This window comes from Columba livia, chromosome Z (genome assembly GCF_036013475.1).
Source record: "Columba livia isolate bColLiv1 breed racing homer chromosome Z, bColLiv1.pat.W.v2, whole genome shotgun sequence".
In the NCBI taxonomy this organism is placed as follows: Eukaryota; Metazoa; Chordata; class Aves; order Columbiformes; family Columbidae; genus Columba; species Columba livia.
In genome coordinates this window covers 2,282,930-2,301,314 of record NC_088642.1, presented here as the reverse complement: position 1 = coordinate 2,301,314, position 18,385 = coordinate 2,282,930, and the positions used below count along the sequence as shown (strand labels likewise).

At 48.6% G+C, this 18,385-nt stretch overlaps 1 protein-coding gene across 2 annotated transcripts in view; it reads right to left on the bottom strand.

Annotated features, from left to right (window-relative positions):
- Positions 1 to 230: 230 nt before the first annotated feature.
- Positions 231 to 18,385, bottom strand: part of SMAD7 (SMAD family member 7) — a 28,661-nt gene continuing 10,506 nt past the window's right edge. For both annotated transcript variants that reach the window (XM_065046831.1, XM_065046830.1), the window contains exon 6: positions 231 to 2,108. In XM_065046831.1, coding sequence (XP_064902903.1) covers positions 1,570 to 2,108 — 539 coding nt within the window. In that variant the 3' untranslated portion in view covers positions 231 to 1,569. The remainder of the gene's footprint in view (positions 2,109 to 18,385) is intronic.

Here is an 18,385-nt window from a genome sequence, read left to right as displayed (position 1 = left end):
CAAGAACCAGCCACCTTCTCCCTGGCAGAGGACACATGCAAGTGAGATGTGACACATGTGAACACCTGAAGGCAGGTGAAAGGCAAAAGGGAAAGAAAATCAACCTTTCATTTCCAGGGGCATGGGAGATGAAGGGGAAGGACAGGATGAAGTCTGCCCATGCCGGAGCGGTCCCACCACCTGCCTGCCTCATCCCCACCACTAAAAAAGCCACTCGGCACAGCCTGGGATCAAGTGTACATTTTTATTTTTCGAATGGAACATAAACTCCTTTAGAAAAAACATTCGTCTGGGTGATAACACCCATAGAAAAAAACACCAACCTCGCGTTCTTTTTTTTCTTTTTTTAATTTGGCATTTGTTATTTGCATTTATATTAAAGCAAAGTGCATCTTTCTTATTTTTTTTCTCGTTTATACACATTGCACAATACATAAATAATGATGCTTATAAAACGTCTTTATATTTACAAGTAATAATATATTTATATATAACATAAAATACATTTTTTTCTTTAATAAATCTCAGGGTTTTTTTTAAGGAGTCCTTTTTTTGTGTGTGTATTTCCAAAGCACTACAATGCTAAAGTTCCAATGAGAATGCTCTCTTGTTCATTTAAACCTTTATATTTAGAAAAATAGCTTATGTTAAGGTCTAAACATGCTCATTGAGCTAAGAACAGTGTAAAAGTATCATACTCGTGTATGAATTCAAGAAGAAACGAAAGCACAACTGCATTTCCAGATAGGATGGTACCGGGATAACCTGCGCTAAGCAGGTTACAACAGACCAACTATCGTGAACACTTCTTTTGTTTTCCCATTTGTTTTTCATTTGTTTTGCTTTTTTAGGCTTAAGCTCGTCGCTTTGCATCTCAGCTCAAATTATGAAGCATGGGCTGTGCACAAGGTTCTATCGCCATTGTTTTCTCCCCTTGCATCAACCTACGACCATAAAAAAGACCAAAAATAGTGGAAGGATGAACACAGTGACAAGACGTGAACCCAGCAACAAGGGAAAAATAGAATTAAATTAAAAGGGGGGTAAAGACCTGACTGGGAAGGTTTTGCACCATCCTTCGGCGGCAACGTGAGGATAGCACCGCTGGGTAAAGGGTCTCGCTGTCACCGTCACCGGGGACGGCTGGCAGCAAGGGGACAGTGGTGCATAAAGAATACAGGTATCTTGTTGTTCTGTCCAAGAGAAGGAGCCGTAACATACAGCAAGTGGCTTTCAAATCCACCGATCGCATAGGATAATCCTTTCGGAGGCGCGAAATAATTATCAGCTGCAATCCATCCCCCCGGCTCCTTTCTCTCGCCCTTCTGAGTTATTGGTCATTCACACTTTTGAAAAAAATAGAGATATTTATAAAAATACCCAAGGCAAAAAAAAAAAAAAAACACAACAACTTTCCATAAGCTATTTCTCAAAACAGAGGGGGGGGGGGAAAGCAAACAAACACACAAAACAAAACAAAAAACAAAAAGTTTGCATGAAAAGCAAGCACTCAGAAGGAAATAATAGCAGCAAAGTAGTATAAATGTCATGAGTCCACTCTGTCTCAAGTCATCGGTTATTAAAAATAACCTCCAACCAGCACGGGCAACTGCTGATAAACTGTCTCGTGTAGCACTGGCCCCAGCCTTTCACAAAGCTGATCTGAACAGTAAATCCAGTCCATGGTTGCTGCATGAACTCATGGTCGTTGGGTCTCTGCAAGCTGTACGCCTTCTCGTAGTCAAAAGCCTTGATGGAAAAACCTGGGAACACTTTGTGAACCAGCAACGTCCTGGAATCGGGGTTGTCCAGTGTGGCCGACTTGATGAAGATGGGGTAACTGCTGCGGTTGTACACCCACACGCCGTCCACTTCCTTGGTGAGCTGGATGCCGTAGCCGATCTTGCTACGGACCTTCTGCACCAGTTGGCTTTTGTTGTCCGAGTTGAGCTGTCCGAGGCAGAAACCATTCCCCTGAGGTAGATCATAGAAGATATCCAGGGAGGGCTCTTGGACAGAGTACAGCCGACCCACGCGCGTCTTCTCTTCCCAGTATGCCACCACGCACCAGTGTGACCGATCCCCTGGCTCCTGAAGAACTTGAGAATCTACAGAATGGGAGACACAATGGAGAAATTGAGCACCGAGAAGGGTAATACAACCCAAAAGTGATGCGATGCTTCACGATGCTCTCCACGCACACACCAACGCTCACAGCACATCCACTTTTTCGAAAGCCACATGTTAAGGCCACCACAAACACCACTTGACCCAAATTTTGGGGATTTGTGTGCTGCTTCAGCTCTGGTGGCAGTTACGGGTCCTAAATCACCAGGTCCACCTTCAGAAGCGGCTTCAGACGCACCAGCAGCAACACAATACCCAAAACCATCACTAGAACCACCTTCAGTGCCAACAGGAGAGACGAGACGCACCAGCCAACTGCATCCAGCAAGACCAAACACCCCAAATCCCCTTATTTGCACCCACCGGATGACGGATCCATTCCATAAATAATTATCTACTGTGTGCAGACGCTGAAAAAAGCCAATGAGGTGCTGCTAAGAAAAGCACATTGAAGGTCACCCATGGGACCGGAGGGGACAACGACTCACCAATGACTCCATGGGGCTCTTCCCTATGTGGTGGAGACGTTGGATGAAGCCCTGACCTGCAGGAAGCACCGTTAGATGGTGCCAGGGTGGGGACCATAAATCTCTCACTCATTAACAAAAATGGCCTAAAAAAACCCCAATAATTTGTCCCATAGTGCTTCTTTCAACTCCCCGTCCCGTGGCCACCCCGAGCGAGCAGCGAGGACACGATGTAGGAGGAAAAAGCAAAGGGGGAGGCTGAGAAAGGTGAAATAGCCCCTTTTCCTGACCGACGATCCCCGTGCTGCTCAGCGGGTAATTCCTTCCAGCCTCTGTGGGCATGTTGAGACCTGGGAACTATTCACCTCTATAATTGTATTTAAAAAAATAATAATAATACATTTAAAAAAAAAAAAAAGGCTGGGAATGCACATTAGTGAGAGCTACCGAAATAACTCCCTGCACCATAGGAGTAGCTATGGGATGGGGGACAGTGGGTGACGCAGCATGCCAAAACTCTCCCCGGCAGTTCCCTGAACCCCCACCACCATAAGCAATGGCAGCCGCATGCCCTGTTTTCTATATGTTTTTGCTATTAACAAGCCATTTTCCCCAGAGCAGGCATTTTTTTCTCCCATCTCCGAGTTGTGTTACAAGCCCCGCACTGTGCTTTTAAAAATCAAAATAAATAAATAAGAAAAAGAGAACCCGGCCACACACTTTTCATTTCCTCATTTCTGTGCCAGCAAGGAAAATATTTTCTCCAGTTTCTGGAGACAGCTACTAAAAATGGGCCTGACTGTGTCTGCCCCAAAAATAGGGACCCTCGCTACTGGTTGAAACTCCAGATGGGGGTCCCGGTGGTGGGATCCATCAGGATACACCCCAGTTTATCCTCCCACTTCCCTTTTTCGGTGTTTTATTGTGGATAATTTTATATCCTGCTGAAATGTGACACCGTGCGAGGGACAGGGGGGGGTCAACTTGAGCCGCCTCTCCCTTAACCCAAATGGGGCGCCCCCCACCCAAGGGGGCAAGAAACATCCCTGCGGTGGTGTTTCTCCCACCCATCCATGAGACAGAGGAATTTGGGGGGGGATGCTTGGGAGATAAGAGGAATTTCGGGAGGATGCTGCTGGATCCATCCCCATCTCACATACTCCTCACCCATCACCCACCAGCGATGCTCAGAGCTTCTCACGTTTTGTTTTACAGCAATTACAGGAATTTTGGGGCAAGGTCCATCAAACCCCGCTGAAATTCCTATACGTTTTTATTTATTTAAACACAAAAACCCCCCTTTTAGCAGGAGGGGGGAAAAGACTTTTTCACCTGATTTTTGCGCTTGCATTAGTGAAGACCACGTAACGAGCAGCTCGTTGGCGCTTACAAAGAGTTATTTAATTGCCAGTGCATTAAAAAAAGAAAGCTGCCTTGGCTATGAATGAACAGACCTTTATAGAGGGCTGAAAGTTCATGAATGAATCCCACTAGGTTTTTCAATGACACGGAGTGACAAGACCTCAAGGACAAGTCTTAGGTAACGCGGGATAGGTATATATATATATTTTTTATAAGGACCCAACGCCAGCACACAGTATAAATATGCCAGAGACTCTTCCGTTGGTGGGATTCAGATGTTGACCAGGTGTCTAGTCAAAAAGCCATGAGAGTATCAGTAAGAGGATGGGGTCTCCGCACCAGCCACCATCAAAGCCGCTTTTCACAGTCTTGGGACCCCAAGGTTGCACAGTTTTGGGACCCCATATTCCCACCGCACCCCTGATTTTGGCATCGGACGGGAAAAGGGGGAGGAAAAGCATCACTGGGGTGGCGGAGGCGGGAGAAGAGGCTGCAGGACAGAGGGAAAAAGTGACAGAGAGATGCTTCCTACACCCACGGAGACTTATTTCCTCAAAAGGCTTCTTTTCTTTTCGGTGGGCAAATGAAGCAAATAAGTGGATTTTCCCCCTAAAACGCCCCGCTGGGTTCATCCAGGCCCACCATCCCGCTCCACACGCCGCAAACCCACACAAAACACCCCCCAGATCCCGGGAAATTTGCAACCGCATCACCCGCAACGTGTCCTCATGTGCGACAGCCCAGAAAACACTGTGGGGTTCTTGTTTTTAGTTTAAAAAGCCTGTTTTTTACGAGCTCCTCCGAGCAAACACATCCCTTTCTAAATGCCTGGAAAACTCCCAGCAAACTGGGAGCGTTCCCATATTCCAGCAAACAATTATAACGTTCAATGCTATAAACATCCGCGCTATTATTTCGTTATTAAGCACCCCCTCCATTTGTTGCTATCACTGATTTATTAGTATTTTCCATGGTTTGCATTACAGGACGCCTAGGGGCTCCGTCAGGCTCCCCCCAGCGCGTTGTGCAAGCCTATTGTGAAAAAAATATATATAAATAACTGAAAATAAAGCGAGTCCCCCCTCAGGAATTCGGAGAATTAGTCATATTGATCGCTTATAGTTGGGGCTACGGAGAAACGCCACTCGAAGCAGAGCACATTTCTGCATTAAGTGGAGAAATTAAGGCAAGATTTTGAAACCCCTAAGTCTCTGAGGTAACATTTTTTCATTTGATGCTGATGCCTCATCACCAGCAACGTCCCAGCACAACCACGTTATCCAGTATCACATTCCCAGTGGAAAAGTGGTCTCTTCCCATACTTTTTACACCTTCCTGAATTGTCCTGAGGGTTCTACCGGCGCATCTCTCAAAAGCATCATCCCAAAAACTTCCCAACACACCAACCAGCCTTGGAGACCGTGGGGTTCCCCACCACTTTCCCAAATATCGATTCCTGCCCAAAATTGTTCAATAAAAGACCACAAAAGCCAGGATTTCTCTATCTTTGGGTTTGCATGTGGCACCCAAGGGCTCAGGGCATCATCCCACAATGGGGATGGATGCTGAAGAAAATGCTACATCCACACAGAAATCCTGGAGCAACAAGCCCCCAAAATTAAAAGCTTCATAAACCAAGGAGGTCTGGATAGAGGTGGATATATGATATTCACACCACAGGAAACACCCAAACTTATCAATAATGCCCCCACACACAAGCCGTGGTAAGAGGACTCGCGTCCCACATCACATGGAAGCGGTGGAGAATTTCTGGTGTGGCTTTTCTCCTCGACACATGAACACTTTTAGGATGATGAAACCATGTCATCTGTGCTTTTTCTTTCTGAGCTCTGGCAGTTTTATTAGGAGCCTGGGACGAAAAAGGAAGAATCGACACATTCTGGCAAAAATGAATTTAAAAAACAAAAATAATAATAAAGAAGAACCAACGCAGCTCCCGGCTGGATTTTGGATCTCAGCCTTGTCCCGGTGCCAAGTTCATGAGCGTCGAGGGGAGGTGGGCTGGGGATCTTTTGTTTTCCTTTGTTTTGTTTTGACACTGCTAAAGGTTTTCCTGTAATCAACCAACCTCTGAAGAAAACATCAAGTTTAGCTACACACGGAGCGATCTCAGATGGCAAACTCACATCTGATCAAGTCAAGAGCTATCGAAATTGCCACTGATATCTGCAATTGTAACAACTCCTCGCTGAAAATGGGAGTACAACTGCGTCCCTGATTAGGTTTTTAAATGCCTGTAATTGGATCTTTCCTCAATGATATTAGGATTAGATGTATATTACATTATCCAGCTGTAGAAGTGTTTCAAACTATGTATTTTTGCTTGGCTTTATATCTATATATTTATTTAAGATTAGCTTTGACACAAGACATCTTTTCACACTCTTCCTAAACTTCTCCCTCCTCTTCCTCATTCCTCATTGATCCCTGGGGCTGGGTTTCCCACCAAACATCAACCTTGATGCAATATTCACCATGGATCATCTACCCTGAACTGCTAACAGGAGTCCCCTCATTTTCACGGAACAGTTTAGGATAGAAGAGACCTTTAAAAGTCATCTAGTCCAACCTCCCTGCCATGAGCAGGGACATCTTCACCCAGATCAGGTTGCTCAGGTTTTGTGGTACCTTCACTCAGGCCTCTTGTGGAGGTAGACGCGTTGCACACATGACCAATAACCCAACACAAATGGGTAAAGGCAACAGGTAAATTTGTGTAGATGTCCACCAAGAAATCATAGCATCAAAAGGAGATCAGTCTTATGGACCTTTCCTAGAAGGACCAGGACCCATGAGCTCCTGGGGCAGCAAGGAGACCCGGAGGGATGGTGAGATCCCTGCTCAGCTTTCTGCTGGAAAACAAGCGATGTGGGCACCACCGATGAGCAGATGAACTCATGGTCCTTCCTCCTTTATCCGCCAGCACATGTGGAGGGCATCTGTGCTTAAACAAAAAACTGGCTGGCCTGGTGTCAGCACAACGTGCCGTCTGGCCGGGGCCAAGTCTGAGACCAAGCTCAGCGCGTCTCGCGCCCGGTAATCTCTCCTGGCTGACCTTAAGCGGCATTTGCGAGCCCAGGGCACAGCCAAGCCCCCCATCTTCTCCTGCTCATTTAGACGGAAGAGATGGAGACACAAACCCCAGAGGTTTTCGTGGGATTTTGCATGCTCTTCTGGAGGGTCCTCGGGGCACTCCAGATGCCATTTTGCCCCTCGTGTTAACCGGCCGGTGCTGTTTGTGCACGACCTCAGGAAAAAGACACCCCCAAATAGGTGAGGAGAACACCGAGCATGACGTGCAACCACACAGCTCAACAAAGCAAAGAAAAACAGGCACCAAAAAGGGAAATTATACTTCCTTTCCAGTCTCTCAGATAATTTACAGGTTACTTGGGCGGGGGAACAAACAAACAAACAAACAAAAAAAAAAGCAAAATCCTTCAAAGCCAGATTTCCAGGCATGCTTTGCAAAAGCTAAGTAAAAATAAAAACAAAAAAATCCCAATTAAAGGATATATCCTGCTGCAGAAAGGGGTCTTTGTGCCCTTAACGGAGTTTGTGGGCAGGCTGTAGACACCACCCACAGCAATGTTTGCCCCAAACCTTTTATATGTACTCGCACACAAGGGCTAGACAGCTTCAGCTTCCTCGCCCACCCCTGCTTTTGATGGCTGGGATGGTTTCTGAAAGGCTAATTCAGAGGATGGTCATGTGTTAAAGATCCTGTTGTTTGCAGAGAAAATAAGCCCTGACCTACTGCAGGGATGCCACCACCCAAGGTGGCCCCTGGGGTCCCTCCACCGCGCCAACACAAGAGCCTCCAAAGAGCTGGGACAGTCGGTCACGTCAACACATACTTAGGTAGCCCTTAATCTGTGGATTATTGACACGATAGACCATCACATCTCTTTAGGAGCCATTACAGCCCATCGTGTCAGTAGGTACTTACGGAGTCCTTAATCCGCGGATTGACAGGCTAGACCATAAATTTGTGTCTATGCCTAATTAGGCAGCTTTTATTACTCAACATATACAGCAGTCATGCAGGCTAAAGAGCCTTAAGATTATTTCTTTAATTTATTAACAAGTTGCCCACCCAATCGCTTCAATGGCTCCTTGCTCCTAGCAAAGTAAGTCAACCCTGCATGAAAATAAATCTCCGTCTGAGGTTTCCCCCCAAGACTTCAGTTCTAAGGGCTGGTAATGAGAAGCCAAGATGTTGCCAAGAGGTTTTAAACCTTGTGAGTGTGATGGGGGCACAGAGGATAAAATCCGGCAGAAGTCATCAGGGGAAGAGTCTGGGGTTTCCCGATATTTGTAGCCTGCGGCTTCAGTTCGGACTCATGTTTGTGGCGACCTACGAGCTTGGGAATGTTCTGCTCAGTCCCACGATGACCCAACCAAGGACTTCCATGACCTTTACCAGGGCTGGGAAACCCTCTTGTGAAATCAGGACAAACACGAGGTTGGGTGGGCGGTGGGTAGAGATGACTGATCCCTGAGGAAATCCCCTGAGGTTGCCAGCCCAACTTGGTGGCACCTTGAGTCAACCTTCCCCCAACATGGAAGCCGGGCCTGACCATTGAGGGTTAATTCAGGGACGAGACACAAAATCAAGAAAAAGCAAGAAAGAGTCCCTGCAGTCATGTTGTTACAGACCTAAAAAGCCTCAATAGTGGGCACCAGTATGACAAACACCAAGGCGGGCCCAGGAGACACGTCCAACCTTGGAAAATATAGGGCGATCAATATACAGCTATGAAGGAAGCCGAGCTCCCCCATGTCCCCTGCATCAAAAGACGCCAAAGAAAGAACCAAAGTGAAACTGCTGAGTTCACGGAGTCCACCAAACCTGAAATTTGATTCATAAACATCCTATTAGTCACCGCTACCGTCTAATTACGGTGATTAATCAATTACCACGGCTAAAAACGACTCGTGAAGAGAAGAACCCTTTTTTTTGTGCCCATTTTCTTTAAAAGCCAAGCAAAGCTGCAGCTACAAGGGGGAAGGAAAGGAAAAATATGCAGGCGCACACCAAAAATGCCTGTCTGCCTGTCTGCAGCGGTTAGAGAGGAGCCAGCTGACTCCAGCTTCCTCCGTACCAGGCTTCGGGCCTCATCAGCCATGCAAATTATAGAGTACCGTGCTGTCTGAAGGCCGAATTTCGACTCAGCTCGAGAGAAAAAGCCTTAGAGGAAGGGTGGGGATGTGAAGAAGCCAGCCAAATCCATTCATAATATTTACAGTAAATGGGGCCTCTTTGCTGTTGTTTAGTATACAGTCGGTCTAATTATTTTTTGAAGTTTTAATTTAAAGAGCCTTCTTTATCTGCCTCTCCCGCTGCACCCCTCAAAGGTGTGGGAAAACTTTTTCCCTTGTTTCAAAAAAGTGGTAGGACAGGAATCCCTTCCCCAAGCTCCAACACAACACAGGGTGGGACACAGAGATGATTCCAGAGGGGAGACCCTTCCAGGGGGGGCTGCCAGCACCCATGGGGATTTTAAGACCCCCCCCCGGCCACCCAGACAGGCACGAGGACATGCAGATCCACGTGGAAAACCCCCAGAAATCTTATTTTTGCTCCTATGTTCCCACTGCTGTTCTCCTGTGTGGCCTTTCAGCCCTTAAAAGGGGCCTGTGAGAAAGATGGGGACAGACTTTTGAGCAGGGCCTGTTGCCATAGGACAAGGGGCGATGGTTTTAAACTAAAGGAGGGAGATTCAGGCTGGACATGAGGAAGGAATTGTTGGCCCTGAGGGTGGTGAGAGCCTGTCCCAGGTTGGCCAGAGAGGTGGTGGATGAACCATCCCTGGAGACATCCCAGGCCAGGCTGGACGGGGCTCTGAGCAACCTGAGCTGGTGAAGATGTCCCAGCTCATGGCAGGGGGGGCACTGGGGGAGCTGGGAACGTCCCTTCCAACCCAAACCATTCCCCTATTCTATGATTCCATATCCTGGAAGGACTTGTTTGAGGTGTTGCAGGATGCTCCACAGCCCCGTGTGCCCTCCAGTCTCCTCCCCTGCCTTGACAACAATCCAAAATAATCACATTTTTATTACAATCAGCCAAGAGGCTCCTCTGGAAAACACAAGATCCCCAAGCCAGAGTTCACAATACGCTGCCATGAGACCCCCAAGTGACTCGGGGTCGGTACCAGCCCCGGCTCTTAGAGGTGAGCAAACACGTCCATGCTTCATCCTCCGCAACTACCAAGACACACCTCTTCTCCACCCATACCCAACCCAGATCTCCACCAGAAACCTTCTGAGAAGGAGAAACCAGCACACAAAAGGTTCCTGACTTAACAACCATGCAAATCAGACCTGAAGACGAGCTTGCCAAAATATCTCCCCCGGCTTGGGTTGTGCTGGAGGCTCCCACGACAGCATCCTTGCCCATCACCCTTCCAGCCCAGGGATAAGCCACTGGCACAGATGCTGAAGCCACCAGAGGCCACCGGGCCATGCCATCCCCAGGGTCACAGCCCCCTCAACACAGCCGCCGAGCTCGGTTTTAGAGAATGAAGACCTTAAAACGTTTTTGCAATTAAAAGTAAAGCTCCACCATTGCAAGGAGGCAGTGGGGGGGTCACCTGGTACCCAGCGATGCCCCAGGGAGGGCAGGCCCCCAGGAAAGCCGCAGCTCTCCGCTGACAACATGTTAAAAACCTTGTAAAGACCTTAATAAAAAGTGAGGCAGAGCAGTCTAGGATTTCCAAACGGATACCTAATACCCAGATGTGTGTTGGGATTTCTTTTCTCCCCCCCCCCAAACAACTGCATTCCATGCACACACAAGGCATTGCTGCCACTCATTTCAATAATGAAAAAAGGAAGAAAAGCCTCTCCTCGCAGCACACCAACCTACAATTGTCCCCAAAGACCGAAAACAGACGTAAATATGTGTTTCCCACCCCTATTAAAAAAAAAGAGACAATCCCCCAGATCCCTTTCCCAGAGCAGCATCCCTTGCAGGGATGTAAACTCATGGAAAAAGCAGGGCTGGAACAAAAGTCCTTTTCACGCCCATCGTGCCCCGCTCCGTAACAATTATGAAAACTGTTTAGCTGGGCTGGCATTTGGAGCATTTACTGCATTCCTGCCAATAAATTCCAGCCCCGGATCCGATGGAAAAGGCTCCCCCCTCCCTCTCTTTCCCCTCCCTCCCTTGCCTTCATTCCTCCTGGCTTTCTTTACAACCTAATACCCTGTCGACGCGGGGCCAGGGCCTACTTAGGGGGAAAAAAAAACACCCAGCGCCAGACTGGAGACAGCATGCAGACTGAAAAAGTTAATCATTACTTCTGTCTGCCTTCATAATCTAATCACGCCTATTCCTAAGAGCAGGCGGCGAAATGCGCTCACGTACAAGGCAGGGTCACCGCCCAGGGACGGACAGACCGACGGACAGGCAGCGTCAGCCCTTCCCCGGGCAGGGGGGGGCAAGCGAGGGATGGACAGACGGACGGCGTCCGGATGGAGTTCGCAAGCCTGGCCATGCAGACGCCCCTCCCCTCCTCGCCTCTCACTTTGCTCTGGATTAATAACGCTTCGCAATTATAGAGAATATTACGTTCATTAAGTAATTAACCCTCCCAGCGCTCTGGCAGAGCTGGCACCCCACTTTCACAGACGGAGGCTGGCAGAGGTTCGCCCCGGGCTATAAAACGGGGCAGATCGGCAGCACCCGGATTAAAAGAAAAAATAAATTAATTAAAAAACATTTCTAAAAAAGCAGCTCGTTATGCTCATCCCACCCCACTTTCGGCAGACAGGGCCACAGCCAGGGTGGCATCACCACGACCCAGCAGCATCGCCCCATGGCGTAAAAGCCACATTGGGGCATCACCAAGACCCAACAACACCCTCCCGCATGGGGCAGAACCCACATTTGGGCATCACTGAGGGGATGTGGGGCTCGGCAGCCAGTACCGTGCTCTAGAAAATAACCTTGGTGCAACATCTCAGGTGTGTCAAAGGCTTCGTGCTCTTGACGCCCAAGATATATTTTTCATGCTCGGCTGTGACAAAGAACAGGAAAACTACGGGCCTCGGTGCATGAAGATTTATGGGTTTGTTCCTTATAATGAGCTAAAAAGTCTCAGCTCGGCTTCCAAAGAAAATGAATTCATCAGTTCAAACGCAGTGATGTAACTTCAGGCTCCTGACTCCTTTTCCAAATAAAACTGCTGCTATTTGATTCCTGCTCGAAAGATGATTTTATGGAGTTATTTACTCCATCCGTTCTGCCCTGGAAGGTGCCGCCATAGCGCAGCCATGGGGTCATCGGCAGCTGTCCCACGTGGGAGGACTTTTTTGCTGTTTTCCCTGCTTTTCCACTCAAAACCTCACCTGGCACCCAACATGCAAACAGCCACAGTGCCCCTCCGGTGTCATTTTGCATCACCCACCACGGTGGGAGTTCCTCCTCGGTGGTGATGCCCAGCAATTTTTAGCATCTATAAATTCAACCCATCAGTTTCCATCACCAAAAATCACCGAATTCGGCACCAATTTGTAAAAGCGAAGGATGTTTGAACTCTCCCCACCTTCCCAACACCCAAGTTTCTCCGATGCAGAGCCAGCTCTTATTGATACAGCACTGGTAGCTCTACAAACAAAATCTATTCAATCTACATCTATGTGGTGGTTTTATTAACCTATATATATAGGCCAAATACACTCAACATTCATTATATATTCATTACATCAAATAGATCAAATATAACGAATATATAATGACTATGTTGGATGCATCCAGCCTACATATACAATACATAATTCAATATATATGCAATCTATATATAAATACAACCTATATATATTCAACTTAAATATATATCTAAAAAACGATTTGTAGCCTCTCTTTTTGAGGACACATATAGGTACATATTTGCAGCAATGGTCTGAAGGCCGAGCAGTTCTGAGTTATTAATTTAATGGAGAAATCTGCTTCACCACCTGCTGGGAAAAGCTGGGAAAGCCCACAGGAGCCAGGACTTCAGCCCAAAGACGCTCCACCAAAATCCAGCAGCACACTAGGCATCTTCATCCCTGAGCGAGGATGACGAAGGACCAGAGAGGCGGGCTCCCACTGTTGTACATGAAGAAGCATCAACAGGACCTCCTGCAACCACCCCACCCGGCACCTTCATCCTCAACAGAGGATAAGGAAGGACCACAGAGCCAGGTATCCGCCATCACACAGGGAACAGCATCACCAAGACCTCCTGCAACCACCCCACCAGGTATCTTCATCCTCAACAGAGGATGAAGAAGAATCACAAAGCCAGGAGCCCAGCACCAAACTTGGAGAAGCATCACCAAGACCTTCCGCAACCACTCCACCTGCCATCTTCATCCTCAACAGAGGAAGAGGAAGGACCACAGAGCCAGGTGCCCACCACTGCACATGGAGGAGCATCACCAGGACCTCCTGTAACCATCCCACCAGGCATCTTACTTCATCCACATGGGAGGACAAGGAAGGACCACAGAGCAAGGTGCCCACCATTAAACATGGAGAAGCATCACCAAGACCTCCTGCAACCACCCCACCTGCCATCCTCATCCTCAACAGAGGATGCGGAATGACCACAGAGCCAGGTGCCCACCATTACACAGGCTGGAGAACCACCAAGACCTCCTGCAACCACCCCACCAGGCCCCTTCATTCTCTACAGACAATGAAGGACCACAGAGCCAGGCACCCGCCATTATAAAGGGAAGAGCATCACCAAGACCTCCTGCAACTACCTCACCTGCCATCTTCATCCTGAACAGAGGAAGAGGAAGGACCACAGAGCCAGGTACCCACCACCAGACAGGCTGGAGAACCACCAAGACCTCCTGCAACCACCCCACCAAGCATCTTCATCCTCAACAGATGACGAAGAAGAACCACAAAGCCAGGTACCCGCCATTATAAAGGGAAGAGCACCACCAAGACCTTCCGCAACCACCGCACCTGCCATCTTCATCCTGAACAGAGGAAGGACCACAGAGCCAGGTGCCCACCACTGCACATGCAGGAGCATCACCAAGACTATCACCAGAACCTCCTGCAGCCTCCCCTGGTGCCTCGGTGCTGCCGGCACAACCCAAGCAGGGAGCCAAAGCCAGGAGGTTTTTCACGCAGTGAGGTTAAAAGGGTAGAGAAGGGCTGAGCCAGCTCTTACAGGGTGTTTCTTTTTTTTTCTTTCCTTTCTTTTCCCCTTGCAAGTTAAAACCAAGATAATGACACTGGGTGGGGACCAATTTGAAGGGCTGAGCAGCCAAACCAAAATTAGTCTCCCAGCCAAGAGCTTCCTAGGCCTCACAGTTTGGGGAAGGAAGCTGAGAAAAGGCATGAAAAACAAAGATTCCTCGGGAAGCTCAAGCGTCGCACTCAAGCAAAGGTGACCCTGCTAGTCAAATATTTTTCGACATAATAAAAATAAAAGCAGCCCCCCTCGGAAAAGCGGGGCCCATGGGATGGGGTTTTTCCTCCTTATTTCTCCTTTTCTTTCTCCTCCTCCCCTGGCACTTTCTTTCCTTTCACTAATAACTATGTTTTCTTGTAGTTTTTTTTTCTCTTGGCTCTTTCCTCATAAAAAGACTGATGTAATTTCCTGTCTTGTCCCAATGTTTCCTGTTAATTAACAGGGTGAAAGTTATCATCACGTATTTAAATGGCTACCCGAGAACGGGGAGGGGAAAGAAAAACAGGGGAAAAAGGAAAAAAAAAAAGGAAAATTAAAAAGTGGAGAAAAGGGCTGTTTGTGAGCAACCCCCAACAGCACAAAACCCTCCAGTAAAAGCTTTTTGGCCCCAAAGGCTCAAGCCCATCGGCCAAGACACCCCCCAAGGGTGGCTCCTACAGCGGGTCTGTGCATGGGGGATGCAAGCCCCCACCCTTCCCTGGATGGGGATGGAAAATCCCTGCAATGCTTGCCCAGAAAAGCTCTTTTCTTGCACTAGAAAAAGTAAAATAAAATAAAATAAGAGGAGAGAGAAGAGGAAGAGAGGAGAGAGAAAGAGAGAAGGAGAAGGAGAAGGAGAAGGAGAAGGAGAAGGAGAAGGAGAAGGAGAAGGAGAAGGAGAAGGAGAAGGAGAAGGAGGAGAAGGAGAAGGAGAAGGAGAAGGAGAAGGAGAAGGAGAAGGAGAAAGAAGGAGAAGGAGAGGAGAAGGAGAGGAGAAGGAGAAGGAGAGGAGAAGGAGAGGAGAAGGAGAAAGAAGGAGAGGAAGAAAAGGAAGAAGGAGGAGAGAGGAGAGAAGGAGGAGGAGAAGGAGGAAAAAGAGAAGGAGGAAGGAGGAGAGAGCAGAGAGGAAAAGGAAAAAATCCATAACATAAATAACTGAACTAAAATAAAATAAATAAGCTGCAAAAGAATAGGCAGCCGGCAACACCCAAGATGATGCTTTTATCAAAAGATGATTAAAAAGAAATAAATTCATTAATAAATTAAAAAATAACTAATAAAAAAGGGGCTAATCCGAAGCCAGCGGGCGGAAATCCTGCGAGACATGGAGCTCCTTCCCCTCGCCGTCCCCATCCCCGCGCAGGACCGGGCTCCTCGTGCCCTCCCCGTTCCTCAACAGCATCCGTGACGCGGCCGGTACCCCCGGCGGCACCGGAGCCAAACCGGCGGCCTCGCGGGGGAAAACAAAGCAATTTAGGCAAAAGGAAAAAAAAAATAGCCGGGGTGGTTACAAGAAGAGACCATGCCTGAGTGCTTAATAATATCTCGGCGCTGAAAATAAACTGGAAAGGAAGCTCCTTTGTGACAGTCGGCAGGCGGCCAGGCCACGGCCTGGGTCATTCACGCCGGCTGGGGATGGCGGTGGGGACGGCACCCCTGGCCACCCACCCCACCGCCCCGATAAAACACCCGCTTAGGGCCACAGAAGCCTCCACACACCCTATTTTTTTTCCCCTGCGCACCCTAAAATGGGGTGTACCCCCTGTTTTAACCCAGCACGGAGGTTTACGGCGTTGGCGTTGGAAATGGGCATCCCCCCCAGGGAACCGCGTGTGGTTGATGTTACTGGTTAACGTTGCCGGTTCCCCTGGCGTAAGCGATACCCGCTGGCACGACGGCGGGATGGAAACGATGCGACCCGCATCCCTGCCAGCCCGCGGCTGCTCCGCTACGAGTGTTTGTGCCCCGGCGAGTTTTAAATGTCCCCAACGATCAAGTTGCCAGTGCTCGTCGGGACGTCTTTTTGGCCAGCAGAGTGTGGCTCGAACTGACGCCAAACTTCCAAAATCCACCTTTTTGTCCTCACTCCACCCTAAAAAGTGGGATAAACCCCATGTGATACCCATCATGGTCCTCCACCATGAAGGACTTGCTGGTGATTGAGCCGTCTTCTGCACTTTATTATCAACTGCTCTCAAGGCACCGTTTGGTTGGGAAAATCTGGTGGCACCCAGAGAAAATTAATTTAATGGAGCTGTACCTGGATTATTGGAACATTTAATGGGGGGAGCATCTCTGCCACCATTTTTTAAAAACTCATCGTAGAAGAGTAACTTTCAAAGGCTCTAGATCACTTACAAATAATGATTAAACAGGTCTCGTTTGCTTTGAGGGGGATTTCAATATGCTAAAAGCCAGGAGATGGGGAGGGGGATGCCCTGGCAGCATGAGGGTTTATCCCTGAGGAGGCGGGGGGGGATGCCCATAGGTTGAGATCCCCCTTAAAAATATATATATATATATAAAATAAATTAATAAATAAAAAACCAACCCCACGAGGACAAAGGAGCCGGAGCGGGTGGCCAAGCCAAGAGTCCCGGGGTCGGTGCCAAGCGCCGGCTCCCTCCTCCCCGCCGGCCACGGTCAGATGATGTGCGAGCCCAGCCGGGAGGCTCCTAGTCTGGCAGGCAGCCTGCTCTGCTCCAGAGGCTCCAGTGCTGTCATCTTGGCGTTAACCCCTGATAACCTTGTCCTTTCCAGGAGGGGACAGCGCTTTTTTAGCAAGGCGGGGGGTATGGAGGGGGTGGGTGGTGGCGCCTGCAGCAAGGTTGGGAAGGAAGGGGTGCGAGGCCGTGCGGTGCTCAAAGTAAATTAAATATATATATATATATGTATATTAAAAGGACATATGCTCAAAAATAAACCAAGAATAAGTGACTTTAAAAAAAAAAAAAATCCCAAGCAATTGTTTATCCCCGGGACAAATATACAATCCCAGTTCCACAGGAAGATGTCTCAATTTCAGATTATAATAGGATGCCAATTTGTAAATAAAGGCATTTCACAGGAGGTTATAAACTCTGTACGAGAGGGAGGTGGAAAGAGCCGGGGGGGGGGAATGGGAAAACACAGGGAGGACTTTGCCGGAGAAACCATGCGGGATCCTGTTTACATGGGGGGAGCCACTTTGGGGGCCAATAGCTCCGGATTTGGACAAGGTGCTGCTTCCCCGGCGAGCAGATACCAGCGGGGATCAGACACATAGTGAAACATTCCCGGCCTGCCCGCGATTTCAGAATGAATTGTCACTTGGCCAAGAGGTCCCTTAAACCAGACGCGGTCCCACCGCCGCGGCAGGGAGGGACACTGATGCTTCTCCAGCTTCTAGAGGTCTCTTCCCATCTTTTTGGTACAGAGGGGTTGGGAGGGGGAAACTGAGGCTGCATCTGCTCCCGAAGAGCCTGGTGGGTCTCCCAGCTTCAACCCTTGGTCCAGCGACCAACAAGCACCATCACTCAACATTCACTTGCTCCAGGAGGCCCTGGGGTGGTTCCAAAGACAGGGCAAGTCAACAAGATTGGGTTGAAATCTGGGGCAACTCCCAGCTTTGGCATTTTATGAAAAAATAAAAAAGCGGCAAATTTGGCGAGGACACAAGCCAGCTTATCTCCCTTTCTCTCTGTGATGGCCAGCTCTGGGCTTCTTGGAGAGCTTCACTTTGGCAGAAGGTCCACCACAGTTCACCCGTCCTGCAGGAGAGTCACCTTCTCACCCACCATGGGTACCACAACCTTCTACATCACCCAAGAGCCACCAGCCCCATGTCAAGAGAGAGGTGTCCAGGGCTGGGTGGAGAACATCACATGGAGAACCAGCACCAACACCATCAAGCACCATCAGCTCACTCCTACCCACAGAACACAGTCGTACCCATCAGCTGCCACCCATCAGATGCCACCAAACCACAAGGCACCTCCAGGGTCCCCAAGCATGGCTTTGCTGGTTTGAAAGAAGAGTCATAACTGAACACATCTGTTGGGAACGAGTCAGCTCAAAATACAGGAAAAACCACCCTCTGTCTCCTATTTACGGAAATTATTTTTATTTCCAATGGGATATTTTTGCTTTCTTCTTCAACCACACCGAGGACACAAAGGATCTGCACTGGTAATACCTGAGCACAACCATGGCCGTGAGAGAGGAGGCCTGACCTACCCGCAGAGT